General features: G+C 44.7%; 1 protein-coding gene across 1 annotated transcript in view; it reads left to right on the plus strand.

Moving 5' to 3' along the window:
• LOC121859189 overlaps positions 1-4,760 on the plus strand; it is a 59,824-nt gene extending 55,064 nt beyond the window's left edge. The window contains exons 5-6 of the mRNA XM_042355937.1: positions 3,791-3,909; positions 4,718-4,760. Of these exons, the coding sequence (XP_042211871.1) occupies positions 3,791-3,909; positions 4,718-4,760 (162 nt within the window). The remainder of the gene's footprint in view (positions 1-3,790; positions 3,910-4,717) is intronic.
• The last annotated feature ends 6,790 nt before the right edge of the window (positions 4,761-11,550 follow it).

The raw sequence follows: 11,550 nt of genomic DNA on the forward strand, positions 1-11,550 counted from the left end.
AGGAGGAGGGGGGGAGGGGGAGGGTTGGAATAGGGGAGGGGATGGGGGAGAGGGGAAGGAGGAGGAGGAGGTTGCCGGCAATCTTTAATTAAAACTTACGACCCATTATAAAAGTGGTAAAAAATTCTCGTTGATTTTGCACATAGTCTTTTTGTGTGTGTGTGTGTGTGTGTGTGTGTGTGTGTGTGTGGGGCTGCTTTATTAACTGGTACAGAATATGCTACTGTACCTGCTTCCTGTCTGTGTCGTGCTAATTGTCAAAGTGTTTTTTTTTATTTGAGAGCATGAAGAGAGGAAGTTGAGGACCCCTCGTAGGAAACGTCGTAGTACAGAAGTCACTGGCGGCCATCTGCAATTTAAAAAGAGTTGTGCCTCTTAATAAATGCTTGAGTGATTCATTGTTTACTTTTTTAGTGTCGTAACTCTCCCTGTTTGCCCCAGCCGAAGGGATATAGAAATGGCTACCGTGTTTCTCTCTCTCTCTCTGGACCAATCAGAGCTCCATTCCTTGCATCAGTCAGAGAGGCCCATTCTCTAGACCAGTCAGAGAGCTCCATTCCCTCGACCAATCAGAGAGCTCCATTCCCAGGTCCAATTAGAGAGCTCTATTACCTGAACAATGTTAAAACGTTTGAAAAATTGCCGGTTTTTTTATTTTTTATTTTCTAATTAAAATTTTATTTTTTTACTCTGTGGGGGATTTTTTTTTTATTTGTGTCGAAATTTAATTTTACTCAAAATTTCAGCATAGATCATCCTCAATATGTTGGGTCAGGATATGTGGTCGAAATGTTGAAGACTTGATATCTAAATGTCCCTGAAGCGTGATTTTTTTTATTCAAATTAACTAATTACTTGGACGACACTTGATTATCAGAATTTCACTTTGTGGCCACTGATCCTTAACCTACACCTCGAGGACGACCTGTGCTGAGATTTTAAGCAAAATTTATTTTCAAATTTTCAAACTCCATTGTAAAGTTAATGTTTTCCCTTGAACACGTTAGAATGGATAAATAACTATATTTTACCTGACCACCAATTAATTGCCTGGTTTGTATGTTAAGGGGGATGGGGGAGGGATGGACCCAGCGAAATTGCCGACTAGGAATTTGGAGGCGGCCAGTCTGTCTGGCTTGTAAGTGGCGTGGACTGTACCTCTTCCTCCCTCTTCTAATACCTTAATGGACCTTCTTATCTGCTTCTCTAATTCCCTCTGACTTGGCTATCACCGCCACACAGGGTAAAAGCCGCCTCCATGACCTTGACCTTGTCGTCGGTCCTGTCGTAACCAAACATTGATCACTTTCTCCCTGTTGTTGTATGACTTGGCAATAGTTCAGTATACCTGTCGCAGAAACTTGTAGATGTGTGTGTGTCTCTGCCTCTCTCCCTGTTTGTGTATATGTCTATCTGTCTCTGTGTTTCTCTATATGTTTGTTTGTTTGTGTTTCTGTCTGTCTGTCTCTCTGTCTCTTGTTTACCTATGCCTGTCTATCTCTCTGTATGTCTGTCTACCTAGAAAGTTGAATACCTACATCAGTGGTTGATCTTGGGGCCCTGGGCAAGAAAGTCATTTGGGGCCCATTAGAGATCTGAATTTGATAACCTATAAGTAATTTTGGTCATTCCAGATTCAGGCTTCACTTTACACTAATCGTGACGCTACAATGAGAGCATCCTAATACCTTCAGTTTAATTATTTCTTATTACAAATAGAGTGGAGAATATTACGTAACACATTATATCAACACAACACTTCAACACAAGTCATCAACAACAACAAAAATAAATGATACTTGTAAAATATAAACTCGTAATTATATAGAAACCAAAACCATAAGGAACACTTAACATAACATAGAACAATAGCCAGTTTACGAATAGTTCAAAGGTATGTTGACAAAAGGGAAAGATAAATCACGATTAACTTAATGAAATGTAACTTTTTCACCCTTATTGGTACGAGTTAAGTCCTTCACTTTATCATCTCACTGTCATGGAAATTCCCGCTTTTTTTTTGTATGTTGGAACCTGAAAGTGTTTATTAGTTATCTAGACCAGGTGACCTTCATGAAGAAGTGTAAATAATCACTCGTTTGACTGTTCATGCTGCCAGACTGAATTTGTAAGTCTCCTACTAGTTACATGTACAGTCCTTCACTTGTACTTTTACAGGGACTCATCACATAAACATTCTATAAATCATTATCATTGAGATATTTATTTGAATATTGTTTTACTTTGATTCCATAGTATGTTTACTATTTCGAGTTTCCTTCTGACGAATGCAAACAAACACAGGGTTGCCACACTGCACACAACCTGACGACCCCCTGTAAACGCACTAGTGAAGGGGACTGTGCCTCAATATTTGCTAAAATATAAAGAAAAACTGTCACTGAAAACAAATCTTTGGGGTAGTTACAGTCCGTGTTTACCTGTAGAAAAAATTTTAAAATTAAACAAAGAATTTATTTGAAATACTCTGTAACCTTCAATGGCATAATATCCTGACCACTGTGGTCAGTTCCACTGACCCTTTGTGACCTCAACATTATAATCTTTTGCGCTACCGTTCACTGCATAAGTATGGGGTGCACAATAAACTAGCCAATGTACGTGGCAAAATTAAATAAAATTACTGTCACACCACACTACACCATGTCACGCCACACTACACCATGTCACGCCACACTACACTGCATAACACGACACTACACCGCGTCCCACCACACACTACCGCGTCCCACCACACTACACATTACTGTACCTCAACCAGACGACTCTGTAACCCCCCCACACACACACACTACCCCACACACTGCCCCCACACACACTACCCCCCCACCCCCACACACACCCCACACCCCACCCCCACACACCCCCACACCCCCACACACCCCCCACACACACCCCCACACACCCCACACTGCCCCCCCACACACACCCCCACACACACACACACACTACCCCCATCTGCTTACACTCTTGCCCACACTCTTCTTTACACTCTTACCCCCACACACACCCCCCACACCCCCACACACCCCCACACACCCCCACACACACACCCCCACACACACACACCCCACACACACTGCCCCACACACCCCCCACACACACACTACCCCCACACACACACTACCCCCACACACACACACTACCCCCACACACACACTACCCCCACACACACCCACACCCCACACACCACACTACCCCCACACACCACACCCCCACACCACCCCCACACTCTCCCTCCCCCCACCTCCCCCACACCTCCCACACACACACACACACACTGTACTTCAGCATTTCCTGTGTCGTCGTCATCTTCCCAGAGTGAAGTAATTATATCTGTTTATGAACCTTTGTTTTTCTACTCCATTTATGGCGGTAACGGTAGTGACCTTATTGTTGGCATGGCAGTAATGTTTATAACAGTATCATAATCTTGTTATTTCCTCTATACTCTTTTATCTTATTTACATAGTTATCATAATTGTGTCGTTATTACAAAGTTATCCCAGTCTGTTGTTGGAGTAATTTCATTTATAATATTTTACGAATTCTTGTGATATTAGTTTTTTTTTTTTTTAATTTGTGTTTTTTTTTATTGTGATTGTTACCAGTATTATAATGTTGTTATTGTTTATGTTATTTTGTAATGATGTTGCTTTAATTTTGTTTTATTGTTGTTTTATTTTTGTTGTTTTTGTAAATGATCTTTTGTTGTGTTTTGTTTTTTTTATGACGTTGTTATGATCAGTGTGGCCCTTGTGTACTTCAGCTGGTGGTGGGATGTGGCCAAATGACGGCGCTAGACATGACGGGCCACACCCCTCCTGACCTCCACACCAGCAACAACTACATCCATCACTGCCTTCGTGGTGGTAACCCCCCCATACCGTATCTGTGCTCTTGTCTCTAACCTTTAACCTGCGCCAGTGCAAGCAGAAGGCAAGCGAACGTGTGCCTGGCGGAGGAATTTGTGTATTAAGTGTGTCGTTGAAAGGCGAAGAGGAACAACGGGTGGTTATGATTGTTGAACGTTGGCTCTTTATTAACCAGTTAAGGTTTCACTATAAACTGGGAGAGAACCCTTCCCTCCTTCCTTCGTTCTTTCCTTCCTTTCTTTCTTTTTCTCCTTCCTTCCTTCCTTCCTTCCTTCCTTCCTTCCTTCCATCCTTTCCTCTGCTCTTCTTCCTTTCCATCCTTTCCTCTCCTCTTCTTCCTTTCCATCCTTTCCTCGTCCCTCCCCTTCCCTTCGTTCTTCCTCTCCCCTTCCCCAGAACCCAAACCTTCCCACTTTTTCCTCCTTGTCTCCCATGACCGTCCCCGACCTCCTTTCCCTGCATGACCCACTGCCAATATTCTATTCCGGGTTACTCCTCGGCTGCAAATTCACGGCTGAGAATTTTGGAAGGAAGGTATCTGGGAGCGGGGATACTAAGCCCAGTTGTGGAGTTTCCCAGCAGAGGGGGAGGCGGGGCGGGGCGGGGCGGGGCGGGGGGACTACTTGCTTCACACCCAAGTTACATCAGGACCTCCTCTATCCTCGTAGCATTGTGTGGGGAATGGTTGAGTGGGAAGTAAGTACATTTACCCAGGAGAAAATTGTTTTTTTTTTTATTTGTGGGACATAAATTGCAACTATATAGAAACCCTGTTGGAGTTTCTTTACGGCCTCTCCCAAAAATGTGTTTCCGATTTTCAGAGCAAAAACAAGAAATGGCATCAGACGGTCCGGAATATTTTGAGGATATTTTTCTCATGATTTATTTATTTATTTATTTATATATATTTATTCTATTTCATGTTTTATATTTTATTTTCCACCGTGAATGTGAAAAGTATATATCTTGTTACTTGCGTACGTAGGTCTGTATATGGCCATACTCTCAAGGTAGTGTAATATCAACATCGTAACTACGTATATATAAGGCTGGTAACCAACACAACCAAGAAGCTACAACATCAAAAATGGATCAGTTAAACCTATACATATATATTAGTTTTAGGTAACGCTTTTCTTTTGGGTTTGGGTCCTATTTATGGATGATCCTTCGTGGTTAATCTACTGAAGGAGGCGTCCGTGTCCGACTGTCCGACTGACACGGGTGATTGAGACCCTGACCTTCCCTAATTAAAACTATGAGGTCTTTAGGATGTTTTAGGGCGTCACTTGGAGGAAAGTGTGTGTGTGTGTGTGTGTGTGTGTGTGTGTGTGTGTGTGTGTGTGTGTGTGTGTGACCAGTTCTTGGATAGTGTAGGCATAAAGAGTAATGATAAACAGACAGTAGATCCAGCCAGTAGTGTTTTAGACAGACACACAGACAGACATCCCTTAAAATGGACAGACAATGAGTAATGCCATGGACAGACACACGACTAACAAACAATACTGAGGATGACGATGAGATTGCTGTGTGTAGGTAGAATCACAGACAGACAGACAGAAAATTTGAATAAAGGTCGTCCCCCAGGCGAGGTATAAGTAATGATCAGTCCCTTGTCACAGCTTCACGGCGACCATCAGCATAAAGAGAGATTAATGACCAGGGGCTGAGTTCACAAAGTATCTGCATATTCACGAGTGTTTTGTTCCCTGGCTGGTGTGAAGTGGACGGCTGCCTGTAGTATGGGTACTCGGTGTAATTGTGTTGCCATTTTGGATGTTAGTTTACGTGTTTGAACGAAAGTCTGAGTATCTTACGTGGATTCGCAAAGATTATGGAGTTACTTTGCCTTCGTCTAACTGGCGCCAAGGGAACGTATGTAATGTAATTTCGATGCTGTTCTGCGTGTTATTTACGAGGTTCAGCTTCGGTGAGTCGTTAGATACGTTCTCATATCCTCACCAACTACGAGAATTAAATATAAGTTCTTTGGTGGATGTGGATGTAAATTTATATTGACGTAAGTGTTGCTACGTGTAAACTGTACTGTAATGGTCCTTCTGGTATGCAGTTTTCGCCTCGCATATTAAGTCTTATTAAGAATTAGATTATGGTGACGTTGTGTAGGTCCCAGACGCCTGTGCTTGTCATAGTTCATTATTAAAAACATGTGTTACAGTATATTCACGAAGAAATAACCTGATGATGAGAGATTTAGACACGCACTGGGCAGACTTCAGAAATAAACCACACTTGAAAAAAATTATCATATTGAATAATCCAGCTGAAATTCACACCAAATTCTATAAATTGGTTGAGATGTGTGATGGTGACAATAACGAGTGGACAAACAGACACCAAGATACATACGGTGATTGTTATATGGTTCTTGTAGCTTATGGATAGAAATTTTAAAGCAAAATATTAAAAATCGATGGTAGTTTTGGTAGACATTTATTCGTTTCCATTATTTTAAAAGACTGAATCTCTGTGTGTTCTTTCCAGTCTATTATTTATTATTGGCATATAAAAATAGTAAATATACTCAGCATAAGTCTGGCGTCAGTCGTTCAATTACTATAATATTTTTGGGAGGTGATGTATTCAAGGTGTGTGGATGTTAAGGTCTACTGGACATTACACGTGTTTGTATTTTCACGGTTTTGAAGATCGAACTCAAATTTGGTAGGGAGGTGCGGGCGGGTTCGGGGATGGTGGTGTACTGTATCCAGTCCCTCCAGCCTCTGTTATCCTGTTATAGTGTTGGTGGTGGTGATGGGTGTTTGTCCTGGGTGGTGGTGGTGGTGGTGGAGGGTGTTGTCGTGAGTGGTGGTGGTGGAGGATGTTGTCGTGAGTGGTGGTGGTGGTGGAGGGTGTTTGTGACGTGTCGGGCCCACGGGGGAAATATCATCCATCCAGATATTAATGAGTGATCGGGAAACGCTTTTAAAAGACGATCACATTCCATTAAGATTCCTGCATTTTTTAATAGTCGACACGTGCAGACTGAAATATTATATATCTATTGTTTTATCACCTGCAGAATCTTCACCCTAGTTTATTTCACCTAAACACTAACCACTCTAACACCATTTGGGGGATGAGGTTAGGTTAGGTTAGGTTAGGTTATCACTGTAGATTACTGTACGTCTGATTACAGCTTTATAAAATTTCAGTCTTGTAAATGTGGTAAGTGTGGTGAGGTAAGTACAGTGTGGTGAGGAAAGTACAGTGTAGTGATGGAAGTAAAGTGTAGTGAGGGAAGATACAGTACGTTGGTGGGGGGAGGGAAGTACCTGTTGTGATGTCATTTCCCCGTCAGTAGCTGTTCACCGCGTCATGTCTCCCCCCTCACCCATCCCTCCCTACAACCCCCACCCTCGCTACTACCCCCCCACCCCTCGCTACTACCCCCCACCCCTCCCTACTACCCCTTCCCTACTACCCCCACCTTCCCTCACTACCCCCCCCACCCTCCTACTACCCCCACCCTCCCTACCCTCACCCCTCCCTACTACCCCCACCCCTCGCTTCTTCACCCCACCCACTCCCCTCTGCCCCCACCCTCCTCTACCCCCACCTCCCTACTCCCCAGCCCCTCCTGCCCCCACCCTCCTTCTACCCCACCCTCGCTACTACCCCACCCATTCCCTACTATATCCCTCCCTCTACCCCATCCCTCCTCTACCCCCCACCTCCCCTCTACCCCACCACTCTCTACCCCACCCTCCCCTCCTCCCCCACCCCCTCCCCTCTACCCCCACCCATCTCTCCCCCACCCACCCATCTCTACCCCCACCCATCATCTCCCTCCACCCTCCTCTTCCCCACCCTCCTACCGCTGCATCCTCCTCCTGACCCCAAAACTCATCCCTGAGTCCATTCCTCCCTCGTTATTGTTCAGTTCTGCGACTGTGATTGCTTCCGCCTGGATACTTCTCGCTACAAACCAATCGCCTGTCCAGAAAGCAATCTCAAACTTACCGAAGGGAGGGGTTATGGAGACGGGGGGGGGGGGGTAAGGGGAAGCGGGGAGGGTAAGGGGAGGGGCATAGTAAGGGGAGATGGGGAGGGTTAGGGGAGGCGGAGTCCAACGAAGTCTAAGCCATTTGGGAATGTTTGGACACAATGGGAAATTTAGGTGAGGGGGAAAGCTCAAGGACAAGGATGGAGGAGGTGTGATTGTAGCAACGGTTTCCCCATAATGATGATGATGTTCTTGTCTCATTAGTCTTTAAATTACTCCTTTGGTCGAGTATATCGATAATGCTCGACCTCTGTCTTTTATGTCGAATATCCACTCCAGCTTACTACAGATGAATTACCTTAATGCTATTTGGGGGGGATGAGGCTAGGTTGGCGTTTGGTTAGGTTAAGGTTAGCGTTAAGTTAGCGTCAGTTTAGGTTAAGTTAGCATTGAGTTTTTAGGTGAGGTTAGCTTTAGGGTGGTTAATCTTCAGGTGAATCATAAAAAACTACACTTGTTTACTCCATATTAACTCAGGTGTCTATGGAGGTGTGTATCAGGTGTTGTATCTACTGGTGAAGGGGACAAGGTACAGGTAACTCAAGGATATTTTACAAGAACTCAAAACCAGGGCGAGAAAGATGGTGTCTGGGGAGGTGTTGGAGGTCTTCAGGAGGGTTGAGGAGGTGTTGGAGGTCTTCAGGAGGGTTGAGGAGGTGTTGGAGGTCTTCAGGAGGGCTGAGGAGGTGTTGGAGGTCTTCAGGAGGGTTGAGGAGGTGTTGGAGGTCTTCAGGAGGAGGAGGTGTTGGAGGTCTTCAGGAGGGTTGAGGAGGTGTTGGAGGTCTTGAGGAGGGTTGAGGTGGTGTTGGAGGTCTTCAGGAGGGTTGGGGAGGAGGTGTTGGAGGTCTTGAGGAGGGTTGAGGTGGTGTTGGAGGTCTTCAGGAGGGTTGGGGAGGTGTTGGAGGTCTTCAGGAGGGTTGAGGAGGTGTTGGAGGTCTTCAGGAGGGTTGAGGAGGTGTTGGAGGTCTTCAGGAGGGTTGAGGAGGTACGGTGTGAAGGGGCTAGAGGACACACCCGACCATAAGGCTCATCTTTGTCTAAATTGTTTGGTGTTTGGAAGAGTGGGTCAGGAGTGTTGTTATAGGTAGGCTGTGGTGGTGATGGGTGAGTGAGTGGTGATGGTGGTGAGTGAGTGGTGATGGTGGTGAGTGAGTGGTGATGGGTGAGTGAATGGTAGTGGTGGTGGTGGCTGACTGGTGGAGGTGGTTGAGTGAGAGAGTGAGTGAGTGGGGGTCCAGCATGACCATACCTTGTCTGCCACGCTGTACACACTGGTTGACACAGGCGGGTTGGGAACAGGTTATTTAGACGTCCAGTAGTGTGGTACAGGTGTGTCTTACCTGGTCTACACCTTTTGGGGGATCACCTGAAGATTAATCACCATAACGTTAATCTAACCTATTCTAACCGCTCCTAACCTATCCTAACCTATCCTTGCCTAGTCTATCCTGTTATGTCCACGGTAGGAGTGTGTCCGGCTATTTCTCTCGTGATAGTTTATTAAAAATTATATGCAGATTAAAGTAAGATGTAGTGAACTGTTATAGGGAGACCGGGCAGGTAGTTACACGGGCGTTTGTCATCAGTATTAGTTAACAGTGATACGACGTGTGAAGGTGTGACCAACCTCAGTGTAACATGACGTAACACCTGGGATGGCCCGGGATTCTCCACCCAGGGCTTGTTGTGTACATAGTGGGAAATATTGTGTGTCTTGTCTCTTGCTCGGGCCCAGGGAAGGGAACGTTGCTACTAACACTCTGAAATATAATGGTTGATGATGCGTTTGATGTTATAGTTTTAATGTTCAGTGGGACTCTCTCTCTCTCTCTCTCTCTCTCTCTCTCTCTCTCTCTCTCGTGTTTATGAACCCTGTACGTGGTCTTGCTTGTCTAAATTGAGAACAAATATGGACAAGATTTCACGGTAGGAAAATATGTGAGGTAAAACTATATTTCCTAACCGCCGCAATATCACCAGTTTGTGTTCCCGAGGGTTTACAAGACGCGTTCTGAAACACACGCTGGAAAATTTTGTTGCTGGAAGTCTGAGAAAGAGAGAGAGTCCGCTTATCTCTGGATTGCCAAGGTTTCCAACATTTTCTGAAACTTGGAATTTACTATCTCCGACGTTCAGACTATACCAGAAGACTGCCAATGTTTTATAAATACAGAATATCATCGTGAAATACACAATGCCTACATATTAATACAGGGTAAACCAGAAAGATACAACTTAAAACATTTACACATTTTTTTCACCCACTGCATATTTGAATATATACACCATTTATTTTTGCATGACTGTATATCTTCATTTGGTGTGATTCGGAATATTTAATCGGTGAATAACCATTACGAGTGATAGCCAACCTACCCTGAAGTTCCTCCCTCCCCCCTCCCCAGAGCATTTCGTCGGCTCAGTATTGTTTCATTAGAGGTGAAGGTGAAGTTTCGTGTAAAAGATGAACATTGCGAAGTAATTTATCTACAGTTGTTTAGTTTTCATGACGTGGCTGAGTGGAAAGTTGTTTTGTGTTAATAATAATGTTTAAGTGTAAATGATTCTACCTCTCAGTGAGTCTGTCTTTCTGGGCTCCTCGGTAAATGTTGTACTAGTGTGTGTGTAAAGGTTACCTGTAGTACACCTGGTAAGCGACTAATAAGAGGTGACCAGTCCGAGCAGTATTGTATGGGCATGGATGTGGGTAAATCACGTCTTGGGAACTTGTTTTTATCAAGCTCCCCTGCCCCCCCCCCCCTCCTCCTCCGTCGTACGAGCAGCTGGCGGGTTACAGTGTGCCACCTGGACTCACCTCACTGTTATTATTGTAATGTGTACAGTACTTCCTCGTTCATCGTACTGGTGTATCTCAGAGCCTGGATAGTGGCCACGGTTTTCGGTGTTCTGTCCTGTATCGGTGTTTGAGAACTGTAGTACAAGTGTTGTGTGTGTAGACCCGGCCCGGGTAGATGTGCTTAGTTCAGAAAGCACAATGGACAGGGTGGGAGAAGGGACGTTGGTCGCATTTTCGCTGCCATACTGCTTGTTACTTTATTATACTCGGTGTCAATAGAATGAGTACAGTATTTACTTATCAACTATATAGTTTAAGAATCCAGAACCATCGGATATTTTCCTCCAAAGATGTTCTCCTTGTTGTATGTCGTGAAGCTTAAACTCGCCGCAAAATTGAACCGCTGCCAACTACCGGGCGGCCGTGAGCACGCGTGTGTGTGCTGGAGTAAGGAAGCCGCCAGCGAATGCGTTCATCAGTTCGCGTGTGGCGTCCGTGGAGTGAGGAGGGGTGTTGTCGCCTCCGTGATGGCGGCCTTGTGATAGACTTTATTGTTAGGATACATTTTACTTTGCGTGGGGTGTTGACTAAAATAATAGTTCATGGCTTTAACAACAAATTTTGCCCAAGAAATCGGAATTTTATGTAATATATTTAATTAATTTTGTGCCGATATTAAGTGGAAATTGTGTTAGTGGGTGAAAGTGAAGTGGACATTGAGGAGTGTTGTAGGCCTGTGTGGAAGAGGTACAGGAGGAGCACGTGTAGTAGTGGGCAGCTGGTGGTGGCGCGTGAGTGACGCTGTTGTGGTCATGGTCAGGCCTGGG

This window comes from Homarus americanus, unplaced genomic scaffold, assembly GCF_018991925.1.
Source record: "Homarus americanus isolate GMGI-L3 unplaced genomic scaffold, GMGI_Hamer_2.0 scaffold50924, whole genome shotgun sequence".
Classification (NCBI taxonomy): Eukaryota; Metazoa; Arthropoda; class Malacostraca; order Decapoda; family Nephropidae; genus Homarus; species Homarus americanus.